Here is a 27868-nt window from a genome sequence, read left to right as displayed (position 1 = left end):
TATACACAACTTGAAAAGGTTATACACAACAGACTAGCAAGCTTCTTTAGAACTAATAATCTTATAAATAAGAATCAATTTGGTTTCCAACCACGATCTAATACTTCTAGTGCGGTGATTAGCCTAATAAACAATATCCAATCAAGTATTGCTCAAAGAGGAACTTGTTCAGCTATTTTTGTTGACATATCCAAGGCATTTGACTGTGTTCAACACGATATTCTGCTATTGAAACTCAACAGATACGGAGTACGAGGGAATGTGCAAAATCTAATACAATCATATCTGTGTAATAGAAAGCAAATTGTTGAAATTAACGGTCACGGAAGTCTAGAAAATAGTGTTCAATATGGTGTGCCTCAGGGCTCCGTATTAGGACCTCTATTGTTTAATGTTTACATAAATGATATCTTTGATTTACCATTGCGATGAATACTACAATTATATGCGGATGATGCAGTTCTTGTTTACAGTACTGATGATACAGACCAAATGTTTATAGATATGCAATACGATTTGAACCTAATCAATAGTTGGTTCTTCCATAACGGATTAACGGTTAATGCCTCTAAAACTAAATTCATGATTCTTTCGAGTACTGATCGTTTCAGCAACATAAGATGTGGATTGAAATTAGGAAATGATCAAATAGAAAGAGTTAATTCTATCACTTATTTGGGTTTAACAATACAGCAGAATCTAAAATGGAATATTGACGTTAATAAGATCCACGGGAAAATAACTAAATTTCTTGGAATGCTTAGAAGATGTAGTTTGATGCTGCCATTTAGGCAAAGGAAGTATCTTTACTATGCTCATGTTCATTCGCAGATCACGTATCTGAATATCATTTGGCAAAATGCACCTGCTTATGTCATTAACAAAATAGCTATAACAATCAATAAATTCATGCGAATTATTTTTTGGGAACAATACAGTAACCCAGATTCAAGCACAATAGATTTGTATAGAAATAATTACATGTTGAATTTTAATCAGATAAAATATTTTAGAACAGTTCTGTTTGTCTATAAGATCAAAAATAATATTCTTATAAGTTTGCAAAGCAGAGGCGAAATTCACAGATATGAAACACGATCAATTGACCATCTTAGAGTGTCAGTCCCGAGAACAAATTATCTCAGACTGGGCTGTATCTACATTGCAATAACAAATTACAATAATCTTCTTCTTCTTCAACGGCACTAACGTTCCTAGAGGAACTTCGCCGTCTCAACGTAGTATTACTTGCGTCATTTTTATTAGTACTTAGTTGAGATTTCTATGCCAAATAACACGCCTTGAATGCATTCTGAGTGGCAAGCTCTAGAATACGCGTGATCACAGTGCAAGTCGGAGGAAATTTCTTTGACGAAAAATTCCCCCGACCAGAACGGGAATCGAACCCGAACACCCGGCATGTTAGTTATGACGCTAACCACTCGGCCACGGGAGCACGATAATTACAATAATCTGCCAGTAAATATAAAAAACATCCATCCACTTCCAAGATTTAAAAAAGCTTTGAAGTTGTTCGCTTTTCATAACATTCCATGATATTTGTTATTCATAATATTGAAAATATTTGTTTTCCATAATTATGTAATTACATATTATTCCAAGTTCTAATTCGATTGGATTCTTGAGTGCAAAAACGAATATAAAATAAGAACCTCAATATCAGTCATTTTGACTGCCGAAGGTCTATTATTTTGAATGCTTATATTGCATATATAAGGAAACTGAAGATATACAAGCATATTGTAAAAATAGTTTAAGAAGAATATTGAATCTATTATATGCAGGGGTTTTTATGCCTAAGATGTAATATGGATAATGTATTTCCTCTGTGGCTGTTCCCCTTTTGAAAAGATCCAATAAATAAATAGTCAATACATTAATAACTAAAAAAAAATCGATTAATCGAATATTTGGAGCGATTAATCGTATCTAATAACAAACTACTAAAAAGTATTCGATTAGCTGATGAACGATTAATTTCAGAAATCGGGGACCACTAGGGCTACGTCTGATTGAAATACTCGAGGTTCAATGAAAATCTTAACACTGAATAGGTAAGAAAAAGAATAATTTTGATATTTTTACGCATCTATCCCAATAAATATTTTTTTTCTTCAAATAAACAATTGAACAATTGTGATTGCCCGATTTGTGCCCCTCAAATTGTACCGTCTAAAAGGAGCAACCAAACAATAGTAGAATGTAGTTTGAATACAATCGAAACATTGCGTCGCGAGCCCCACATGCATATATTGCAGACGGGTGTGTGTTTCCCCAACACGGACTTCAAAACCGAGAAAGCTGGAGAATTCGCATTGCACAACACATGCAAGCCGCGGGTACTTTTGTATTCGCTTGAATTTCTACACATCTGATTTTGTTTCTCTCAACACGGACTACAAAACCGAGGAGCCAGGGAAAATCATCATTACGGATACTAGAGGCGAATGAACTTTCAAGTTTAAAGTCTCTGTAATATCAAAACTTGATTTTGATTGATGCAAGTTGGGGGTACTTTGTACCCGCATGCATTTTTGCACGGCAGAATGCATTTTTCTTGTTCAACCATTTGTCTATAAATTTCTGACATTTTAATTGAAACTTTTCATTATAATATAAAGTTGTCATATAAACCATTTTCAAATTAGAATTTTTCACCATCTGCAAAAAAAAAGTGTTTTTCATTCGAATAGAATACTAATTTGATTTTTCATTCATAGTTTTAATTTTAAAAACGTGTTCATTCCGCCTTATCTTTGACGATTCCATCAACTAGTAAACGAGGCTCAATGCCGTCACCGCGAATTGGGGTAGCTCTTTTGTATCCAGAGATTTGGCATCCCTGGCTGTATTTCAAAACAACGCCTACCTCAAGGAAATTCGTTGTGAGGATGTGAGCCGGCATGAAGTGATGCTGGTCTTTAGGTTCCAGGTATTTAGTGACCAATTGCGCTTTAATAATTTCAAATGCGAAAGATATTTCGAAATTTCTCTGGTGATTATGCCAAATGGCATTCATAAAAATAGATTTACTTTAACGAGACATATTTGATAATATTGCTATTTTAGGCATATCCATATTTAGCGTATATTGGTTTGAGGCAGTATTCTAGTCTAAAAATATAAAAAAAAAAATTTCTTCATATTTCCGAAGTTCAGGTATTCAAGAATATACTCTAGAAAGGACTTTTCAAAAATCTCATTATTTACCGAGTTATGTAACGCGGTATCTAATCTAGTAAGGCCATATCAATTAACTTCAAACGCTGGCGTACACGATACCTCAAGTTCTACTGAACCGATTCATGTAGCATTTGTATTATAACAATCTATATGCATCTCTCTATCGCAAGAATCAATAAAAATATATATTTTTTTAAATTTTACTATTTCTCAAAAAATTGGGAAACGTAAAAAACCCAAAAAACTGCATTTTTTTCTAACGGCCGCAATTTTGTCAAAAAACATGTTTTCGACTTGTCCGTGGGTCCTGCGATAGCGACATCTTTACTGATTCATTCTTCCTGATGATTTTGAACACCCTCACTTCATCAGCTTGTAATTATTCTAATTATGAATGTTTTTGCCGTTAAATTTTTACTTTTATTGTTAAAAAATAGATGAAGAAAAAATTATATAACGGATAGTAAAAATATTTTTTGTTTTATTTTTCTGGAGTTCGAAAAAACATCAGATAATAGTGCCCCCTTAATAGATTATTATGAATTATAACTAGACAAAAAAATAAAGGATCAAAGTACGAAGTCGACATTTTTAGGTAATTTTTGAAATGCTGTAACTTCGTGAAACAAACAACACATGAAGATGATATATACATCATTTTGAAGCTTAAACTTTTAATATTCCTCAAACTTTGATTAATCGGCTGAAGGAAATTGCTAAACGTATCAATATGATACGTTCAAAGAAGTATTAGGGATAATCTAGGCTGAATATTTTTTGGCGAACGTTACAATTTACTGCAATATTTACAAAATTACAGAGGATTTTCTAAAACTACAGAAAATATTTTTTTAACACTTTTTTAAGACCGATGCAACAAATTTGAATAATTTTTCTTCCCATCCATTACACCTACCAAGATAAAAATGTGTTTTTGTAGAATATTCCTGATGTTTATGTTTATGTTTCAAAATTATGCACATCCCATCTTTATGTTTCGATTTTTAACGAGGTTACATAATCTTGAGAATCGCTTCTAACTCGCACTTTGTTCCTCTAACTTTTTTCATAAATAATAATAAAAAAAAATTAAAAATTATATAAATTATATAAAATAACAGCGTAGTTCTACGTCAACAATGCGGTCGTATCTTGGACACAACCTCCTGTAATTTTTTTTTCTCATCAGTGAAAACATGTTACATATTTGAAATGGAAAAGGTAATTTTGTTTTATGATTTTTGATTTCTGAGTGTTTATTCAACTCAATGCGAATTTTAATAGGACTAACAACACCTAATGTGCTCCCGTGGCCGAGTGGTTAGCCTCCCACATTATCACGCCGGGGGTACGAGTTCGATTCCCGTTCTGGTCGGGAGATTTTTCGTCGAAGAATTTTCTCACGACCTGCACTGTGGTCACGCTTATCCAAGAGCTTGCCACCCTAGAATACATTTAAGGCGTGTTATCCGGCATATAAATCTCAACTAAGTACTACTGATAAAAATGACGCAAGTTATGGCAGCTACGTCGAGAAAGCAAAAGTTCCACTGGGAACGTTGGTGCCATCCAAGAAGAAGAAGAACAACACCTAATACTATATGTAGAGCATATGGGAAATCACTTTTTCAAATATTCCTCCACATTTCCCATTTTTTTTCTCGCTGCATGAGCTTTCCTTGGGTACAAATGAACACAACAAAACAGACAGCTTAAACCAAACGACCCGTTCTCGAGCGGGAGCACACCTTGGTTTTTATTCATGAAAATTGAAATAAATCGTTTCATTTATCAAGTCATTTTTAACACAACTGCTACCATATACAATTTTACGCTTACACTTGTGTTATTTTTTTCACAATACACGATCGGTCATTGTTATGAGATTTCACGAAGAATTTTTCTAAATTCAAATTTTATTTGCTAGAATTATCGTAACGCTCACCTTTCTTGCAATATAAAAATGCCCCCGACTTGCATTAATTTGCAATGCCGATTTCCCCCGGGTACCTTGGTTTAGATGTCTTTGTTAGGGAACACTTTTTGGTGGGAACGAAAGTTCCACCTACTTTCATGTATTTACAATGCCGATTTCCCCCAGGCAGCATAGTTTTGATGTCTCTGTTAGGGACCCGCCGCATGTGTCGCCAATTTCGACCAATCAGAAGTGGGTATTGCCGTTAGGATAGAGGTTGACAATTTTCAATTGTTCGATAGTTAGTTTTTCGGCTAGATTTGTTCTTTATCGGCAAATATCAGACCCGTTTTTTTATTTTTTTTATTAGGGTAACCATTTCCATTGTGGTCTGAAAAATCCATTTTTTCACCTTTTTCCCAAAAATTACTTTTTTCGAAAATGCATAACTTTTGCACTACTCGACCAATTCGGATGATCGATACATCAAATTCAATCCAATCACTCAGCCTATTTGAAAAATATTACGCTTGTCAAAAATTTGAATTTTGTTTTAGTAATTTTTAATTGTATATGTTTTTTGTTGTTTTCATGGCTTTGGACTAGAGAGCGCCATATTTTTTAAATATTTTTTTCTTGAAAGCTTAGGATTTTTGAATAACATATCCAAAAACCAGAGATGTGACCTTTTTCGTTTTTGATGAATTGTCAAATTTAACAGATGGTTGAAAAAAAATCAAATTTTTCCTACTTTTCTCAAAAAAGACTTTTGAAAAAATCATAACCCTTGAACAATTGGACCGATTCAATAGAACGACATATTAAATAGAAGCCAATGATCTAGTCTTCTTTGAAAAATCATTACATTTGCGAAAAATTTAAATTCTTGATGATAGTATTTTTTGTAAAAAATAGTAAAATAGATAATTTTCTCGGTTAAAGATAGAGGACGCTATGTTTTTTTATATTTTTTTAAAGCTGAGTTTTTTTTAACATAACATACCCAGAAATCAAATATGTGTCTTTTTTCGTTTTTGAGTTACGATTTTTCAAATTTAACTTGTTTCCAGTCTTCGTTCAATATTCTTATGCGACTAGACTAGATCTATGCTACTAGAATCCATTTTTTTCGCAAGTGTAAGAATTTAAAAGACTAGCTTATTAGCTTCAATTTTATATATCTATAATCTGAATCGGTCCAGTAGTTCAAAAGCTATGATTTTTTGAAAGTCATTTTTGGAAGAAATGGCAATGAATGTTTTTTTTTGGACCTTCGGTTGACTTTGAAAAATCATAACTTCAAAACGATAAAAATCAACTCTTTGATTTCTGGATATGTTGTGTAGAAAACATAACAGCTTTCAAGAAAAAATATAGCGCCCTCTAGTTCAAAGCCATAAAACATCAAAAATCAAATACAATCAATAATTACATACAAAAATAAAATTCAACTTTTTAGCAAGGGTAATATTTTTCTATAAATTTATATTTCTTTCATTTGATATTTCGATCCTCCAAATCGGTCCAGTAGATCAAAAGTTAGAATTTTCGAAAAAAGTCATTTTTGGAAAAAAAAAAAAGGGAAAACATTGATTTTTCAGTTCTCCCTAAAATGAAAATGAGCACCCCAATGAAAAAATAAAAAAATATATAGGTCTAATATTTTGCGATAAAGAACAAATATGCTATTTTTCACGAAAATCTGAGTACTACCCAGCAAACATTAAATCGTATAACTTTGCACATGATAAGTCACATATAATTTCGTATCAAATCACAATCGCATAAAATATCAATCAAAATATCGATCATATATATCTAAAATCGCATAAAATGCAAAAACACGATTTTCCATGTCATCGATGGATTGAGTGGTAACGTTGTCGTATCAAATCGCATATCAGTCCAAAAAGCATCGCATATCGTTATATACGGCTTTATATGCGTACAAAATATGGCATATACGTATATCGCCTCCACTTTTGTGTGTATATGCTAGTTATCTGCATCATATATCATACAAATGTGTCTTGGTTGTATGTATATCGCCTCTATAGCTATATAGCTATGAATATGAAATGAATATTTTGTACGCATATAAAGCCGTATATAACGATATGCGATGCTTTTTGGACTGATATGCGATTTGATACGACAACGTTACCACTCAATCCATCGATGACATGGAAAATCGTGTTTTTGCATTTTATGCGATTTTAGATATATATGATCGATATTTTGATTGATATTTTATGCGATTGTGATTTGATACGAAATTATATGTGACTTATCATGTGCAAAGTTATACGATTTAATGTTTGCTGGGGGGTACTATATTGGTTTGACATGGAATTGCTGAATTGTAATAAATTAGAATTTTGAATTTATTTCAATAAAGGAATTTTGAACAAAGAAAAAAAAATTTTGATTGAGAAACAAGACATTAGTATAGATATTAAAAATCATTATCAGTGACTATAAATAAAACAGTTTACTTGTCAGAAAGCATGTCAACAATGGACAAATCGTCTTTAATTTCAATAAATCAGATCTTTTTCTAGTATGTTTGTCTTTTTTGACAGCTTGAGAAAAAATCCAAATTTTTAGTTGCGCGAAAAGCGCGTGAATTTGCTGCACCGCAAAATTTAAGCATTAGATTTCTGCTCTGATGGAGTTACATATAATATTAAGAAACACACGTATGTTGCACGAATTAGATCATGTTCACATCATTTTCATATAATAGACATGGTTTTACATCGAATGTATAACTTTTAGGGAAGAAACACTTTTCCGTTCTCCACTCACCAATAAAAGTATTATTATAAATTCAGATAATAAACTACTCACATGTCTAATCTTTTGTTTTTGGTGGTTTTATTAAGTAAGTATCACCAAAAAACAGTATGACATTTCGAAAATGCACAGTTTCGACAAAATAGCATTCAACTCACTAGAAAAACATGTATTTCCGAAACATCAGTCCAGGGTATGAAATCAGGGTAAATTGAGTAAGTAAATGAATCATGAAAATTTTCTCAATTTTAAATACAGAGTGATGCAACACGAACTTCCTGTCTACGGAGGTAAGCGAGGCTAGATAGGAAGTAGAAGGCTTGGTGCCGCTGCCGTCGAAGGGCGAAGAGGACCCGTCGACATTTCATCTTTTCACACGCTGACGTTCCCTTATGAACCTAAACTCTATAAACTCGCCTGAAGTTACAGTATAGTGCAACGTTTCTGCATTTGAAATCGGACCTTACCTTTTCGAGAAGTGTGTCCATAACTATGTTGACCGTTTCGTGACCATGGTCATGGGTACCTTTTTGCGACCACGAATTGAAGAGATTGGTGACGAATTAGATACAGGAGTAATGTGGTTTCAGCAGGATGATGTAACAACTCATACAACTCGAGGATCACTCAACTTACTGCGGCACATATTTCCTGAGTATCTTATCTCTTCGAAGAGTGACGACGATTGGTCAGTGCACCGCTCCTGATTTATGTATGTTTGACTTTTTTTTGTGTAGTTACCTGAAGGGAAGAATTTTCAAACATCCCCCACCAACATCCTGGAAGAGCTCAAAAAAAAAAGAATCGAGACAGAAATCAATGCAATTCTTGTAGAAAAGTGTATATCCAAGAACGGCTTTCAATGTGTGCTGATTGGGGCCATCTTGGTGAGGACATAAAAAACGAAATGAGATACTATTTTCGATAATCAGGTTCCACCATCCGTCGAAGGCCTCCCAATTCATGGTGGGATAGCCAATGTTCCAAGCTTTATCAGGATGAATCGAACGCATTCAAAGCTTTTCGGAAACGTGGAACCATTGAATATTTTCAGTCATATTTGGACCTTGAAAATCAATTTAAAAACTTGATCAAAGGAGAAAAACGTGCTTATTGGCGAAATTTCGTGGGAGGTTTGTCACGAGAAACGCCAATGAAAAAAATATGGAAAGTGGCTCGAAACATGAAAAATCGCTCTTCAACGAATGAAAGCGAAGAATATTCACATCGATGGATTTCTAATTTCGCGCGGAAGGTTTGTCCCGATTCCGCTCCCGTGCAAAAAATTGTTCGGGATATACCACAAGATAGGTGCGATCTTGATTCCGGGTTTTCGATGGTAGAATTCTCTCTTGTTCTCTTTTCAAGTAACAATTCGGCTCCAGGAACAGATAGAATTAAGTTCAACTTGTTGAAAAACCTCCCTGATGTGGCGAAACATCGCTTGTTGAATTTATTCAATCGGTTTCTGGAACATAATATTGTTCCGGATGACTGAATACAAGTACGAATTATAGCTATTCAAAAACCCGGGAAACCCACGTCCGACTTCAATTCGTACCGCCCAATAGCAATGCTGTCTTGTATACGGAAATTGTTGGAGAAAATGATCTTGTTTCGCCTTAATCGATGGGTTGAAACGAATGGCCTCCTCTCAGATACACTGGGGAAAATCGACATTGCAAATACATGAAAGTAAGGAGAGCTTTTGCTCCCACCGAAATGTGTTCCCTAACAGAGACATCAAAACGAAATCATTATCAAAGAGTTTAACGATGTAATTCTTCAAACACATCCAACTTCAACAGATAGCCTAACGGAATCCTACGTCAACTATGCGGTCGTGTCCCGGACACAACCCTCCTGTGACTTTCTTTTCCTGAAGAAAATATGTCACCCTTCTAAACTCGAGTAGACCGCGAGTAATCGGTTTTCTACATCACTAACATTAGAAGTAAGGAAAAATGTTAAACTTATGTAACTGAGCCTGTAAAAATAAACGATTTAAAAAAAACTATTTTCGATAAGAGAAATAAAACTTTTTCACCAGAAACGCTCTGCCTTTCTGAAATTGAGGAGACCGTTTTGAACAATCCTGTACTAACGCTCAAAACGAATCGTATGGAAGAAGGCTTTTTTCCCTTAAAAACAATAAATCGTTTTCGAACTCGACTAGATATATTTTATTGTTAATTTTGTTCTCACAGATGATACTAGAAACAATTTACATATGCGATTATAACATTTAATTCCATTCCAAATTCACTGAACATCTACCATCGAACATTTTTTAATTCTCATCCACCGCGATGGACTCATCTTCGTCCGAAATCACGTTCAAGTCTGCATCTCGAAACCTTTCACCGTCCCCCGGGTAATCCTCGTTCGACCCCACCGATTTGCAGTCTAGCTGATCGTCACTCAGGTTCCCATTGATCTCATCGTCACCACCTTCCTTCTGGGTGTGGTTGAGATCGCTGTAAATCCTGGGCAAGTTCTGCATCACATAGTTGGTGCTTTTGATGATGTCGTACTTGTTCTCCTTGAATCCGTCCAGGAGCATTAGTGGGGAAGGGTGCCCATTGGAGTGCTTCTCATCGCCCTCCGAGGGTAGTGGAGACGATGCGAGATCGATCGCCGAATTACCCAGTTTTCCGAGACCATCTCGTGGCTTTGGAACACTGAATGCAGATCCATGTCTGTCGCTGGAACCGATTAGCTTCGAGTGCTCGGTTTTGATTGCCGCACCGTCGGAGTTGGGCGATGTAAGTTCTTTCTTGCGGTCGTAGATGTGTCCGGAGACGCGCAAATCGATAAAGAAGTGGAGCGGATCGATTCCGTACGGTGGACAGAGAGGTGGGTACCAAACCGGGGGAGGCGGTGGTAGGATGAGATCCGACGGGGGCATTGAAGCTGTCGGTGGGTCCGGAATATGGGAGTTGTTCACTGGGGCTTTATCGATCGGGGGTTTAGTTTCTTGTGACGATTTGTAACTGTCGCTGCTGTCGTCGTATTTGGAGGTTATGTTCCGGGAGAATGCGGATAGCTTGTTCGTCAGCTCTAACGGCTTCTCCGGTTGTCCAGTAGTTTTTTCATCTGGTTCTTTGCTTTCTTTGGGAGATTCCGGGTATAGACGGTGTTGTGACCAAGATCGTTTACGCGGTCTACGGGTATGTAACGATTGAGTTTGCTGCTGATGTTGCTGTTGCTGCTGCTGATGCTGCTGTTGTTGATGATGTAATTGCTCAGCGTTACGAAGGCTTTCATTGCGCTTGTTGGCAACCAAAGAACGGAGCATCTCGCTGAAGAAGAAATTATGAGGTCCAATGGCAGGCGAGTACAGATAGGGTGGATTGGCTGCCATGAGTTTCGTGACGAATTCCGAATTTCGATAGTCATTCGGGCCTAAACGCGACTTTTGCTGGGGTTGCTGTTGCTGCTGCTGTTGGCATTGTTGCGTCTGTTGTTGAGACTGAAGCTCTTCTGTCATTCTGGCAGAGTCTGTAAGAGGGAAGAGTGACGGAGCGATTAACAATATTGCTTATTTCCTGGTAGACTCATCACAGTATAAATGTTTTCAGTTAATTCAAATGCGAAACAGAGTATCTCGCCACGCTTCGAGCTTCATTGGAGTGAAACTGGGAGAACAATTCCAATACCCCCATGGCGCGAATGACAGGTAACGGAAGGACATTCACATTCAACCGCATCGTGCATTGTAAAGTTATTCATTGTATATGCACATACACGGAAATTGAATAAATTCTAGGTGGAATCAGAGGGACGAGATAGATTGCTTTTGGACGAGTAAATGTTTTTATTCCAAAAGACCTAAAACCGATGGTATCAAAATACTCCGGCATAACATCATTTGTTTTATGTTCGGTTTCAAACCAAGAACAATGTGTATATCCTAACACCAAAACTATTATCCCTTACTCCACACGAAGAAGGACATTCCCACTTGATAGTTGGAAATTCCTTCGGGGGGTGTTTTCTTAAGAGACAGCTTGAAATGGAGACCGGAGAAACAGTAAATGCATTTCCACCCCACTCCATTTCGGTATATTATAATGAAGACGGGAGGACTTCCTTCGAAAACCATTATTTGCACACCTTGTCCTGGCAGCGAGCTAGAAAGTGTGCATGTTATCTAATCGAGGAATAAATCGAAAGTAAATTTGTGAAGATATGTTCTGTCGTCGCTGTCATTGTTATTCTCGAATAGATTCGGAGAATTTCGGTACGGTCTGCGTTGAGTTCAAGATTTGATGTTTCAAGCAATTTACTATTTAAATTAGGGAATATCAAACGACTTTAAACTACACCAAGGATTGATGGAGTTAAAAAGACGCTACGATTGAATCTCGAGCGGGATCTCATCGACTCATCCCCATTGGTTCGCAACAGCTGGTACAATCTGATACACCGAATTAAAGAGATCCGCGATAAGCATCGACACGAGCCGTCAATTTGGATGCTCAAGCGAAAATAATTAACTCCAAATTAACTCTCCCAACAAGCTGTTCCGACTGTTACGATAATCGTTGCTGTGCTTTCGTTGAAGTCGTCCTCCATTCCACCCGGCGAGGTGGGCTGCGGAATTTCCGCCAGCGAACATTGTAAACGTTTGCGTGGGTGGGTGGGCGAGAGTGACAACTTTAGCAAACAATTCAACTTGCTTGTTTCATTTTATTTCCCAAAGTAAATAATACGGTGGAGGATCTCGGGTGCATATTAAAATTAGCGTGGCGAAAGTGGCCCTCACTCCAAACGCGACGAAATGATTTACCAGACAGTGCCACCGTGATGTTGGCAACGGTTTTACACCACAGCCCGAGCTAACTCTTGGTGAAAAATCACAAATCCTCGCTCCCATCCGAAGCGTGCTCGCTTCCCCACTGTTGTGGGAACAAAAAAAAATTGTATGAAGGAGCTTGGATTTCAATAGGATTCCGTACGCTGAGAAAAGTAGGAGGAGAAACGAAGCCAAACTGGGAACTCCCACTACTTGCTGATCCTTCGTGCATGCGGTTTTCTTTCTCTCCTTTTGCTGTCGCCTGCTCGGTCCACCCACGTAGTGGCTGCCATTGGCGGTTTGTTGGGAAGTTTTTTTTTGTCATAAACAGTGTGTGAGCTTCGAAGAAGTATATATTCTTATACTTTCTATACTTATATGTAATGGAAATGATATATTTAAAAAATAAAAAAAAATATTTCTCGTGACACACATTTGCTTGTGATTTTTCGAAATCACATTTTTATTATCCCTGAATTTTAACTATTGATTTATACAGGATGATTTTTGGTGGTTCATTTTTCAAACTGTTAAATCTGACAGCTTACGCGTTGTTCAAACGTGTGTCAAAGTAAATAAAAATGCGTAAGTGAAAATTCGTGCTCTTCGAAAAACTTGTTTTGATACGCTCGAAAAAGTGGTGCAAGCGTTGTTTCATCCAGCATTAGCATAAGAATATCTTCCAAAAGTAAATAGCAGGCACCAACGTAACGGTTCATAAAATTTGTGTGTTATTTCAACTGAGTTCCAATGTCATGAGGCTGTATTTATCCAATGTTCCTCATTTACGTTATATGTACTTCTTTAAACTTATATGATTAGACGACTTTTCAAGACACGAACCAATTCCGGGCAAAAAACTGATAGATATATGTTAATATGGGCGCTCGCTGGATAATTTTTGCCCTGGTGTTAATTTTCGAGTAAACAAGAATTTATGAAAAACACAAATACCGCTCATGAAACTAACCAAAGCTTCTATTTTACTTATCAAAGGGTTGCTAGATGACAAGTATCCGGAAAATAATAAGTATTAAAACTAATTCCCTTGAATACATTTAACGATTAAGCTTCGTTACTCGTCAGACTTGTTCTGCCAAAGTTGCAGATGACGACACTAGGCTATAGTTTAAATTGAAGCAATACATTCTGTCAAATATATACTGGGGATTTGTTACTGTGAATCTTCCTTCTGGACATTTTTCATTGTTTTTAACGTTGGTACTACTGTTAGTGGTCTTAATGTCAATTTTAAGGACGATCTGTCATTTAGTTTGTTTACAGTGTCATTAAGAAGAAGTTAACTTTTTTTTGCTCAACGATTTTGGATATGGATAATTCCATTGGTGATAGATACTGTGTAAAATTTTGTGTTGCAAACAAAATTTTTGTGCCGAAATGTTGAAAATGTAGCTGAACTATGTCAAAAACACAGGTGTATGGATGATATAAGGCATTCAAAGATGACCGAGAAAAGATAAACGATTTTTAAGGTGAAAGACGACCAGCATCCTCTCCATCTGAAAAAAAAACAACGACAAAATAAAAGCAAAGAGGCTCGGACATCGTCATTTAAGTTTGAGGGAGCTAGCCCGTGAATAAATATCTCTCACGAGATCGTCGATTCAATTTTGGTTGATGTTTTGGGCATGAGAAAAAATCGCAGCACGACTAGTGCCAAAAGAGCTCAATTTTCTTCAAAAATTACATCGCAATCAAGTGACTGAAGGGACGCTTCAACGATCAAATTCTGATCCCACGTTCATTCAACGCATCATTACTAGCGACGATAAAAGCACATATAAATAAAGCATTTTCTTTAAACACGCAAATTCCTGGTATATAGTTGACGGAATGTTTACTCAAATAAATGAATTCTTGCCCAAAATATAACAGCTATATTATGATTTCATACACTCAAAAATTGAATTTGTTCCACATACAAACATAAAAAAAATAAAAATATCGAAGTCAGACATTTTTACACCGGCAGCCTAACCTGGTTGAAGCAATCAATAATCAAAATAAGAAATTTAAAGGATAGAAAACAAAAAAACACACAAAAAATACAAAATAGACAAAAGTAATCAAAATTTGCTGGAATATCAGAATATTTCCCAAGAACTAAATTTTGTCATTAAAACATACACGAAGAGTATAATAGAAAGGTCGAAAATGAAGTTAAATCATGTCCGAAGAAATTCTTTAATTACGTAAAGTCTAAGCTCAAAAGCAATAACTTTCCATCGCAGATGCATCTCGATGAAGATGTAGGGCATTCTTCGAACGAAATTTGTAATCTCTTTGCAAATTTCTTTCAGGAAGTATACACCCCATTTTCCGAAGAAAATCGCGATCGGGACTACTTTTCATTTTTATCGGAATATATAATGACATATCGGTAAACTATCTTTCATAACAAGAAATATGCAATGCATTAAAAAAAATAGATGAAACGAAAGGATCAGGACCTGACGGAATAGCACCTGTATTTCTGAAGAACCCGGCCGAGGAACTCAACCTTCCCTTATATCGCATTTTCAATATGTCACTACAAACTGGAATATTCCCAGAAAAATGGAACAAGGACTCTTAAACTGGCAAATTCTTATCTAACAAATCGTGAACAAATTGTTCATTTTCAAAATTATCTCTCTAGTAAATTCACAACTGATGTACGAATAGATTTAAGAATTGAGTGTGTGTGATTATCAACATTGTAATAATTTCCTTATACCCAATCCTTTTCCTGAGAAAATGTCACCCTTTTAATCTCGAGTCCACCACGAGTAATCGGTTTCCCACATTACTAACCATAGATTTAAGAAAATTGTTCATATATATAGTTTTAAAAATATATTTAAGATTTCGGCTCCTTTAAACTTATGTAACTGAGCCTGTAAAAATAAACGAATTTATAAAAAAAAAAAAAAATTATCTCTCAAATCCAGTAAGAGTCACCTCTGGCGTTCCACAAGGCTCTCATCTTGGTCCTCTTCTTTTCATTCTATACGTTAATGACATCTCCTTCGTTCTCAAGCGTATAAATGTACTTGTGTATGCAGACGACATGAAGCTTTTCGCGGAAATTGGTAATGAAAACGATATCGAAGCATTCCAAAACGAAATATATGTATTCCATACTTGGTGTAATAAAAATCTACTAAAACTGAATGTAAAAAGAATGCAACTCCATTACATTTAGCAGAAAAAATCATGTACCAAATATTGTAATATGTCTTGGAAATCAAAATGTAGAAAAATGTGAAATAGTTAGCGTCGTTCTGGACTGTAAACTCACATTCATAGAACACTACAACTCTGTAATCAATAAGGCAAATAGTGTGTTAAGCTTTGTCAAACGCTTCTCACATAACTTCAAGGACCCTTACACAAGCTCAAGCTTTTGTATATCACATATGAAAGGCCCATTTTGGAATACTGTAACATCGTTTGGAACCCGTATATGGCCGTACATGCAGAACGCATTGAGTCAGTCCAGAAACAGTTTCTCTTATTTGCACTCCGTAAGTTGAACTGGACCTCATTTCCATTTCCTTCATATGAAGCACGCTGCATGCTCATAAACATCCAATCACTAAAGGAACGCTGTAAATTTGCAATGCTTTCTTTTGTTAAGGATCTAATTTCGCAGCGAGTACAATCAGCTGAATTACTAGAAAAAATAGATTTCTATGTACCTGGGCATCACTAAGAACATGCAATTTGTTTCTAACCAAAACATCCAGAACAAATTATGCAAACAACGCTCCTATCAATCGCATGATGCGTATATACAATCAGCACTGCGAAATAATTTATAAAACAATGAATAAAAAATAGTTAAAAAGAAACATGTACCGTAGGAATAATATTTAACTTAAGAAAACATTGTAACATTAATATATAAATATGTAGTCTACATTTGTTTGACGAAAATGAATAAATAAATAAATAATCTTCAACGTGAAATGACACGGTGGCACCAAATGTAAAGCGAGTAATTGAGAGTAGATACCATCATAAAACATACTGCTCTTTATTTGCACTTCATGGTCTGTAACCGAAATATAATTCTACGAAATAGTGTAAATAGTAAAAAAGGCAAACTATGTAACGAATAAAATTCCGGTTTTCCGATTTTACTCGCCGTTCACATTCTTCACAATTCCTCGAGTTGCATCGAGAGAAAGATGAGTATAAATTGGCTGCTCAGAGGATACAAAATTTCGCACCTCTCTCGATTTGGTGGTCATCGAGTCAAAGTCCAAAAGGACATTTCTCAAGACTAGACACGAATGAACTGAAAATATGGAAAGTCCCTATTATTCAACACAACAAAAATAACAACAACATCCAGTAGCGCTCTAGACAGCGATCAGCTAACACATGTGTTAAAGCTAACTTGGGAATGTAGTTGCTGTGGTCGCGCCGCTCAGTGGAATTATTTCGTGCAATGAAATATGCGTTTAGAGAATAGAATAAGTTAGTTAATCATTTGTTTTAAAGAGGCTTTAAACTTTGAACTCTTTTGACTCTAAAATAACGGATGTTCAATAAAAAATGAGAATGATTTCGATACCTTTCTGTAAAAAAAAGGCAAAGAGCGTAATTTTCTTTCTCACCGAGAGAATTGCTCTCTGGGCTCCCTACAAACGGCTTGCCCAGTTGTAGGGTTCTTCGAAACGTATGAAAGTCAAGAAAAAAGTTTACAGTAGACCACTTTCGAAACGAAAATTTGCCGGTGAGGCGTCCACACCCCCCAGGGTGAATTACAAATACAAACATAAGTTTGAGGAGAATGTTATGCTGTTCTGGTGTCCTGGTGTTTAATAATAATTGGTGAGCCACCAAGCAGCTGACCACGAGAATCCGGAATTGCATCCGGAAGATGGATGTCAGTGCCGTCCAGCGCTCTTGTGAAAGTATTTCCATCAAGTTGCGCCGTACGGCTGAGCACAGCCCCTTTGCCCACATTCACTGACATTTTTTGAAGAACAACCGTTATGTTTTTAATAAAATGAATAGTGATTTGGTTGATTTTTTGTTGTTGTTATATCATTAAAGAAATTCAGAATTCATTTTTTATTAACACCCGTCAGAACAATGCAGAGTGCTATGGAGTACGAAGAGTGAGAAGAAATATTAGGTGGTACAAATGGTGGAATTCGCGAACGTAGTGTGCGTGATAGCTGAGTTTTCATAACTACATTTCAAAGCCTGACGTCAATATATGTGTATATGTTCAATCGCCTACCAAATCTATCTAAAAACACTATCTTTAGTTAGTTTTTTATCAATGAAAAACAGATATTTTTCGGAGTTCCCGCTGAATATCAGTATAATGTGGCAAATATTAAATATTATTAAATATCATATTCTTCACCGAATTATCATTGGTACATCGATTTCCGCTAAACATTCCGTTCAGCTCGGCTGCAGAAATGGAATTGGGAAAGAGGAGCATAGGCGTGCGAGTGTGACCGTCGTTTTTTCACATCGTATAACAACTAAATGGATTTCCGAGCCGGCGCTAGCTTATATATGAATTTGCATGATTTCAATAGCCTGTTTTCAGGGCAATTTTAAGCTATTGAAACAATTTTTCAACAATCATATAACTCTTGGACATTGTCTTTCGAATGAAGTAATTATCATAACACTCCGTTCATCCGGCAAAGAGATGTTCACGTTCAAAACCTTGCACTCCAAGCGTCACGCTCTCGTTTTCGAAACTTTGAACTTACACCCCGGTACGGAAATGAAAGACGTAGTTCTACGACAAAGAGTAACTTGAAACATCGAGACAAAACACAAAAACATTGCCGTGGCCAGCGAAACAAAATCTCTAAATCAAAAAAGTCCAAAGATCTCGTGGAAGATCCAACTGCTACTGTTTATATGCTCACAAAACTTTCTATTGTCTTCAATAAAAAAAAAGGTTTTAGTCAAAAACATAATACACTGAAAATAAACCTATCTCTGCAACAAAATTGAATTTCTCATGAAAATAAGGACATAAGCTAGATTGTGAAAAATAAATCAGGACGGCCCAAATAGATTTCAAAAACAGGACATGTCCTGCTAAATCAGGACGGATGGTAACCCTACCAAAGATGGCTATCCGCCGTCGCGATTGGATTTCTATAAAACGTACGCGTGATTCATAACGAAACATATGGCTTGAACGATTGGTTTTAGAGAAGTTCTCTCGGTTACCTTTCCGGGATTCTCAAAGTTAACTCCGCCATCGCGATTGGATTTCAATGAAAAGTGCGATACATAATAGAATATGTAGCAGGTAAATAAAATGTATAGGGTTGGGGAAAAAGAAATGTCGTATATTGTCAATATATGGCAACACTTAAACATATCTTGTGTTGTACTCAGCGCATCGGGTCATACTATACGGCTATTTAAAGACGACAATCTGTGCTACAAGTGTCGTTTTGACAGTGTTGTGATTGTCCTCAAGAAATAGCGCGTCAAAGATGGAGTCCACCAAACAAGAAATTCGCCATATTTTACGTTTTTACTACCTGCGAGGTAAATCTGCAACGAAGGCGGCCGAAAAAATTCGTGTAGTTTAGGGACCCGATACTGTAACGAGTCGCACAGCACAGCGTTGGTTTGATCGATTTCGTTCTGGTGTAGTGGTACTCGAAGATACACCCCGTACTGGTAGGCCAATCGTCGTGGAAACCGATAAAATCGTTGAAATCATCCATGTAGACCGGCATGTGAGCACTCTCTCGATTGGCCAGAGACTGCGTATAGACCATAAAACCGTTTGGAACCATTTGCAGAAGATGGGATTCCAAAAAAAAAGCTGTATGTATGGGTGCCACACGAGTTGACGCAAAAAAATCTTTTAGGCCGAATAAACGCCTGCGATACACTGCTGAAACAGAACGAACTCGACCCATTTTTGAAGAAGATGGTGACTGGTGATGGAAAGTGGATCACGTACGACAAACTAAAGCGAAAACAGTCGTGGTTGAAGCGCGGTGAGCCAAGCCCGGATTTACGGCCAGGAAGGTTTTGCTGTGTTGAGCAGCACATAGGGGATGATTCCCTTTCAATCCCACCAAACGAATTGAAAGGGAATCATCCACTATGAGCTGCTTAACTATGGCCAGACCCTCAACTCGGTTCTCTACTGTGAGCAGTTTGACCATTTGAAGCAGGGGATTGACCAGAAGCGGCCAGAAATGATCAATAGGAATGGTGTTATTTTCCACCAGGACAATGCTCGGCCTCACACATCTTTGATGACCCGCCAGAAGCTATGGGAGCTCGGATGGAATGTTCTATTGCACCCACCGTATAGTCCGGACCTGGCTCCAAGTGATTATCATCTCTCCCGGTCTATGCAAAACGCTCTTGGTTATACTAAGTTGACCTCAAAAGAGGCTTGCTAAAATTGGCTGTCTGAGTTTTTTGCAAATAAGGAGGGGGGGGGGGGGTCTTTATAAGGGGGGATGATGAAGTTGCCTTCTAAATGACAACAAGTTTGCGAACAAAACGGCGCATATTTGACTTTAATTGGATAATTTTAAGTATGTTAAATAAAGCATCAAATTTCAGAAATACGACATTTCTTTTTCCCCAACCTTATATATGGATATTCTAGTGTAGAGATACGAATTTCGGACGTTTTTCGAGCTCTGAACAAATAAAACAGAGAATATTTTACTATCCACTATTTCATTGTTTGTTTATTTATTTTCTAACAATACAAAAAGAATTAAATGAAAAAAAAACAATATTATAATAGTCCCATCTGTTGAAGTAAGGGAATTAAAAAAATGTGCCATGGCGTACACGATTCCAGCCCTTCTGTTTATCCTAAACAAACAAATCGAACTGACTCTGAATCAGTAAAGATGCCGTTATCGTATTAACCGCCGAAAAGTCAAAAAAGAATTTTAACAAAATGGCGGCCGTTTGAAAAATTAAATTGGCTTTTTTCTCATCTTTTATGACAATTTCAATTTTTTAAAAATTGTGAAATACAAAAACTATATTTTTTATTGGTTCATGCGATAGAGAGATGTAGAAAGATTTAAACACATCAAATTTGGAATGAATCGGTCCAGTAGAACTCGAGATTTATAATGCTAATGCTTTTGCATTATGCATTATGACGAATTAATGTAACTGATAGTTACTACAGCGCGGACTCGGTTATATACAGTTTTTGTTTTCTTTTCACTCTATATAATCGAATCCTGTATATAATCGAGTCAAAAAAAAATTTTGTATTTGTTTGTTCTACATGTATTTTCCGTTTTTTTTTCAAAATCAAAGAGAAATTTGATTTTTGATTCATCCCCATTTAAAAAAATAATCCAGATTCTCTCAGGAGGTGATAGACGATCATATTTGATGAAAAAAATCCTCCTACGCATATGTTCGAATTTGAACAATGACAGAGTTATAGAACTTTTTTTTTGTTTCGGGCTCTGTTGCCTCAAACTGGCTCTACATTAAAAAGTGAGCTACTAAGTAGATTCTGATGCTTTCATTTGAAAGATGAGAATTTTAGTACAGGATATAGTAGTGGAACAACTAAATTAGTGATTTTTTTCTTTGAAGTGAAAAATTTAAAAGTTATTAATTTTTAATGTGTTATTATTAATTTTATCCTAGAAAATTATATAAACCTAGATTGTTTCTATCAATTAAATTGAAGTTCTTCAACCACTCTACAATTTGTTCTTTGACGCACAACTTCTATCTTTCTTAATTTGGCTGCAATATCTATATAAACAATTCCTGGTAAAAATTCAAGCAAAATCTTCAAAAATCTAATATTTATTCAAACAGATCAAAGTAAGCGATGGAATTTTTTATTGAAAGAGTGTCCTGAATTAAAAGTAAAAGTGTCCGGTATTCAAATTATTGATAAAAAAAAAGTATCCAGATTTAAAATCACGACACAATGAAGAAATTTACGAATTTTGAACCGAGATAATATGATTTTGGGGAATTCCGTGATTAATAACTTACATGAAAGCCTTCTAATTCTATAGGAACGGTAATTTTTTATGCTATGCTACGTGAATATTTTTTAGTAGTTGAAGTTATCATCGTAAGCGAATAAAGTCCAGATATCGATTCATTACGACACCCTCTTAATTCATTCTTTCAAAAATGTATTGTAAATTGTGTATCCTGTTCAAACGGATTTTCAAAATTATTTATGTCATTTTTGTTTGTTGTTATTAGTACTGTCCTCTATATTTGGCATTTAGTTTATTCACTGTACTCGATTTTACCAGTTCATGTCAAGTGGTACGTCTTTTCAAATGTAAATACAGTGTTCAAACTGTGATTATTTAAAAATGTTTTTTTTTCAGATTTGCTCAAATGTTTTGGAAGAAAAAGGTTTGTTTGCATATTTAGCACACATACACTGCGTTTCACAACTATAGAACCACCCATTTTTTTCTGATTTCACAGAGATATGTAAAAAGTCGGATGAATTGAAGTATATAGTGTAGGATATAATAACTATCTTCATTTATAAGACTGGCCATTCGAACTTTATTGTTGTTCAGCCGCGAAACATTCAAAAAACTAAAATTCCAGTGTTTCATAACTATAGAACCAGATGGAAAAACTCTCACTCCTTCACAAAATTAACTTCAATTTCACATGAATTACAATAAGTTTCTAATTTGTAGGTCATCTTTAGTTCTCAATCAGTTCAAATAATCCATTCGGGGTGGTTTTGACCAAGTTGCGCTATACGACCAGTCCAGAATCTGAAGCTCCTATTCAATAAACCATGCCTTGATTTTCCGGATGTTATGGATTGATGACAAATTACCCAATAATCACGGTGTTCTTGATGAAAAAACAGAAGTAAATTATTGTGAAGTACTTCATTGCACTTCTGTACATTGGTGTTAATGAAGAGCTATTTGAACCAGGCCGTTTTGAAGATATTTTCCTCAAACCTTCAAACTACCGCCTGCAAAGTTACGAATTGAAAAATAACATGACACGTTCCTAAATCCTTCCTGTATGAAGAAATTCTATTCAAGTTGAATTTCTTTTAATTAGAGAAGTTCTTCTGAAATAGTGAAACGCTGGAATTTTGGTTTTTTGAATGTTTCGCGGCCGAACACCACAATTAAGTTCAAATGGCCAGACTTTTAAATGAAGATAGTTATTATATCCTACACTATATACTTCAATTCAACCGACTTCTTACATATCTCTGGAAACTCAGAAAAAATGAGTGGTTCTATAGTTGTGGAACGCAGTATATTACGTTTTGTAGAATGTGTAGCAACCAAAAAGTCTATTTTGTTCATGTTTGTTCATACCTATACACTCATGGGCAGTGCAGTCGTGTAGTGTAATGCGCCTCCTTCACTCTCACCAAGCTCCGCGGTCCCATCAGTATCGGTTCGGTTTCTTAGCAACTATCAAGTTCGGTCTGTACGAGAAGCGTGTGTCACGTTATTCTCATGGAAATCGTTGTAATCGTAGAGTTCTATCTAGAAGGCAGTCCGCACGGTTTCACTTGTAACAATTCGTGCAACGATTGACGATTGTCCCAAGCGTTTCCGACTGCGTGTGAAGAATATGGGGACCATTTCGAATAATTTTGTTGTCAAAAATGTTAATTTTAGATACTTTTATGCGTTCAATAAAACATTCATTTTGTTCTTGAGTCATGAATTTTCTAACGACTTACCGAATTTATGGCTATGTTAGGTAGTAATATAGAAAGTAAGCCATACATTACACCTATTAGTGACAGCTCTTGGTCATACCGAAAACATTTATAACTCACCCATGTATCACTCGGAATGAATCATTCAATCTTACCATCGCATCCTTATTTGTGTAATAAAATAATAACGTTTCAATAATAAGCAAATGAAGCGTATCAACAAAACTGATGCCCGTTTGCTTTTCTTCTCCCCATAAGCCACCCACTTTAACGTAAATGTTCATTACTTCCCCCGTATCAAGTGCGCCGCGAGGGTTATCCAAATCCCCCGGCGAGTTCGAACGCGAGAAATGAACTCTAACAAACGGAAGAAAAAAAAATGTCAACCGAAAAGCGAGACTTGATGCGCTACCGAAACGCGAGGGTGATTTATGCTTCGCGGTTGAAAATTGATTTTCCGAATCCCCGGAGAAAATCGGTAAAAACAAACGTCGCGAGCGAACTGTCTCCTGTTGAAGGGGTGGAGGATTGGGATGCAAACAACGGAACAATCCACGCTTGCAATTAGCGACCAAGTTGCGGCAGAAGGAGGGGGTGGAATTAAAAGAAGCTTTTCGCTGTAAGGCGAAACCGGCTGCTTGTGTCGGTTTGTGGGTGGGAAAGAATAAAATTTATGATGATTAAAAAGGGGTTCTCGCTGTCAGTGTCACCCCTCGCCATGGCTAACAGGGGGTTTTCTTAGGAAAATAAGCTTCTTTGGGGGGATCTTTCAGATTTCTTTGGCCACCGCGGCCAAGAAGTTTTACAAAGTGGCCGGAGGAGTGGTGTCGTCCTCCAGCGCCAATAACTCATCGGAGGAAATAAAATCCCAGCGATTGCGAGCGGATGCAGATTCACGAACATAGAAGTAGTTTTTTATTTGAATTTTTATTGCAGTTTACAACTATCCGCCAAAGTAAGAGGATGCAATTTTCTGGAACTGTTGAAGTTTCGCGTTTACGACGCTATAATTTCGGAGTACCAAGGGGAATGAGAGTCGTTCTGAAGGATGCATCATCTACGGCAAAATTATTGACGAAATTTAAATTCAATTACTTAATCATCGTTATCAAACCAATCACCTCCCCAATCTTCCACACATTGCAACGGATGTCCGTTATCATCGGCTCTGGACCTACCGTTTTTCCAGTTTGATATGATTCAATATTCTGTAATCGACAAAGGCTCGCTCGTGTTTCGCTGTGATACTGGAACACAATGGGAACAGTCCATCACCTGACGCATCATGCGTTTCGTGACCACGTGCTGTTCATCAATTTTGATCACCCTTCCTTCAAGTGGGCGGTGCATCAGGATGCGACGGAAAGTAGAGAAAGGGTGCAAAGGTTGAGCAGCGTGAGTCTGTATGTGCGCTACTCATCTGAGCCTATTTCACCCCACAAAATTTGTAAACAATAATCCTCGCAAAATGCGGTCGCGGGGTGTACTCTGTAAGGACGGCCCGTCGTGTGTTTTATCCGATGGTGCGTCCAGTGTTGCCACTGTTCGATAAAATTTGCGACTAAAGATTTAACTGTTTGGGTTGACACATGTATTTGTTACAATACGTCAAATGTGACATCAGCGTTGGATAGTTTGTCGTTTTTAATGATATATTCACTCAGAAGATTCTGACATTCAAGTTCTGCTCTGTGATTTGGAAAATTAATTTCAGTTATAAAACGGAATAGGAACATAAACACATGTCTTCATTATAACTTTTGCCCTGGTTTATTTCAACAATGTTGTACAAATGGCTAGCCTGTCTGGAGGCAAATCACTATCAATATCATATTTATGGCAGCTTCTAGCTATCAAAATCTTATTATCTCTACGAGGTTAGTTTTCTTTGGCTTCTATCCGATTTGATTGGTAATTGATTTGGAGAAAAACTAGAGTGAATGCAACACTTGGCAACACGTCAACGTGTCAGCATCATCCACACTGTATTACTTTTCACTCGCATCCGTGATGGTCAACGAGAGGGCCGCTCCTAACGCAATACAGCATTTAGTGGCTGCCGCCGTATAAATCTAGTTTTTGATATAATATCTCGATCATCACCCCATCATGAATTGCCATCGTCATCAATGTGCCCCCTGAATGGCGGTGACTGGTTGTTGTGTACGAAACGGTATCGTTATGGTGTGTCACAACGTGTGCAAAAGGTACGAATTAGGAAAGGGGTGCGTCGAAAATCGCTCCGATTTGTGGGTCCACAGAGGGTTACGCGTGTCTGGTGGATCGGCAGTGTGTGAACGCACAGCAACGAGGGTGGCATCGGGAGCGATAACATACGTGTTAACCCCTTCTTTTACAACGATATTGATGTCAGTGTTCACATATAAATCAATGTCAGCTCTGCGGATGTTTTGAGCTATTAACCATAACGAGGTTCATGTTTAAAACCTCAATTTCTGCGTTTGAATGTGATTAGAAAGTTCGCCTTGCAGGTCACCATGATTGATGATTGATGGAATGACGCGTGGTAATCATGTATATGTTTTTTTACCCGGAATGAAACATGAACGGATTTTTGAAAGATAATTATTTCAAATGAAATGCTTTCAATGAAATAAATATCATTTTTACTATTAGCTTTAAATATACTGAATTTATTACACCATGTTTTTTTTACGCGGGGGATATGTACCTCGTAAAAAATACCGCGTTAATTAGATAATCCGCGTAAAAAACCGCGTTAATTAGAAAATCCGCGTTAATTGGAAAATCCGCGTAAAAAAATGCGTAAAAAAACGCGTAAAAAAACTTCGTAAAAAACCACGCAAAAAAACCGCGTAAAAAACCTGGGTGTACTTGAATATTAAACATGCACCAGTAAATGCTGCTATAGAACAAGAGTCTCTTTCTTATATTTCCGAGTTTCACATTTATAAATGGAATGAGACACCCAAAAATAAACTGTAATAAACTGCAAAATAATCGAGAAAAATACAGTTTGGGTTCTCATGGTTCGAAATCTACTGCTACGATATCTCAAGTTCTACTGAACCGATTCGTGTCGAATGGATACAATCTGCAGGAATTTCTCTATCGCATTAACCTCTAAAAAAACGATAATCCGCATTTCAACCGCATTTTGTTTTTCAAACGGACATCATTTTGTTAAAAAGATGTTATTGACGTGTCCGAGGTTCATGCGACAGCGGCATCTTCACTGATGCAGAATCTGCTCGATTTTTTTGTTTCAGATAACCAGAAGGGCTGGAATCGTGTACGCTACGGCACAACTTTTTTTTGAACCCTCTCACTTCACCGGCTCGTAACTATTCAAGTTATGAATATTTTTTCTTCGTCCAATTTTTGTTTTATTATTAAAAGATAGATGAACAAGTGATGATATAATGGATAGTAGAAATATTCTTTGTTTTATTTTTACGGAACTCGAAAAAACGTCAGAAATTCATGTCTCTGTTAGAATACCCCCGTAAGTGCTAGAAAAGGTAAGCATCTACTATAAATGGATGAACAGTTGATCTTTTATGCAGAAATATTCATTGGCATTAGTATTAATATAGTGTTCGGGAATTTGAAACGAAAGTGTTCAGAATTCAAGTCAGTGGCATATTTTTAGTTTTTCACCATGAATATTTATTTGTAAATCAATTTTATTGTAGTCAAATGATGAAAAAGGCTTTATTGTATCCAAAAATCAAATTAATTCGCGAAAGAGTTACATTTTGTGTAACGAGACACTAAGCCCTATTCTGTATTCCGACGGATTTCCATTTCGTTGGAAAGCATTATTTCGTTCGAGTTATAATTTCACATTCCCTATTTCGAACGCTTTGCCCGTTTAATGTTGGAAGAGAAACAAATCGAACGAATGCAAAAATAACTCGAACGGAATACAGAATGGAATTTTATCAAGTCGTTCGAAATATTTCAAATCGATCGAAATACAGAAGAGGGGTGACTGTCCAATGGCCAACAAAGCTTAAATGTTCAGATAAGATGAGGTTTTTTTTACATCAGATATTCAAAAATCAGAGATGTGATTTTCATCGTTTTTAAATGGTTTTATTTAGCTTGCCCTGTGATCTGTTTGTATGTTTGTAACATGTTCGTCTGTAGCGCTGACCCACATTAATAGAAATTTGACCCCCTTTCTGTTGAACGATTGATCTGAAATTTGAAACACACCTTTATTTCTGTAGTCATTATACAACTGCGTATTTCATGATCTTGAAAATCCAAGATGGCGGCCGCTACAAAGTGGCGGTTCACATATTTTCTCAAAACCTCATCGATATGGGATTTCCAAAACCTCATCAATATGGGTACCAAATGAAAGGGCTTGACTAGTAGAATACGGTTATTTATGAAAAATGCAAATCCAAGATGGCTGCCACTATAAAATGGCGGACTTCATATTTTCTCAAAACCTCATTAACATGGGTATCAA

General features: G+C 36.5%; 1 protein-coding gene across 1 annotated transcript in view; it reads right to left on the bottom strand.

The window, feature by feature from the left end:
• Positions 1-10089: 10089 nt before the first annotated feature.
• Positions 10090-27868, bottom strand: part of LOC129776579 (probable basic-leucine zipper transcription factor Q) — a 34177-nt gene continuing 16398 nt past the window's right edge. Inside the window, exon 2 of the mRNA XM_055782301.1 lies at positions 10090-11416. Coding sequence (XP_055638276.1) covers positions 10206-11405 — 1200 coding nt within the window. The 5' untranslated portion in view covers positions 11406-11416 and the 3' untranslated portion in view covers positions 10090-10205. The remainder of the gene's footprint in view (positions 11417-27868) is intronic.

The sequence above is a fragment of the Toxorhynchites rutilus genome, chromosome 3, assembly GCF_029784135.1.
Source record: "Toxorhynchites rutilus septentrionalis strain SRP chromosome 3, ASM2978413v1, whole genome shotgun sequence".
NCBI lineage: Eukaryota > Metazoa > Arthropoda > Insecta > Diptera > Culicidae > Toxorhynchites > Toxorhynchites rutilus.
This window is presented reverse-complemented; position numbering and strand designations above follow the sequence as displayed.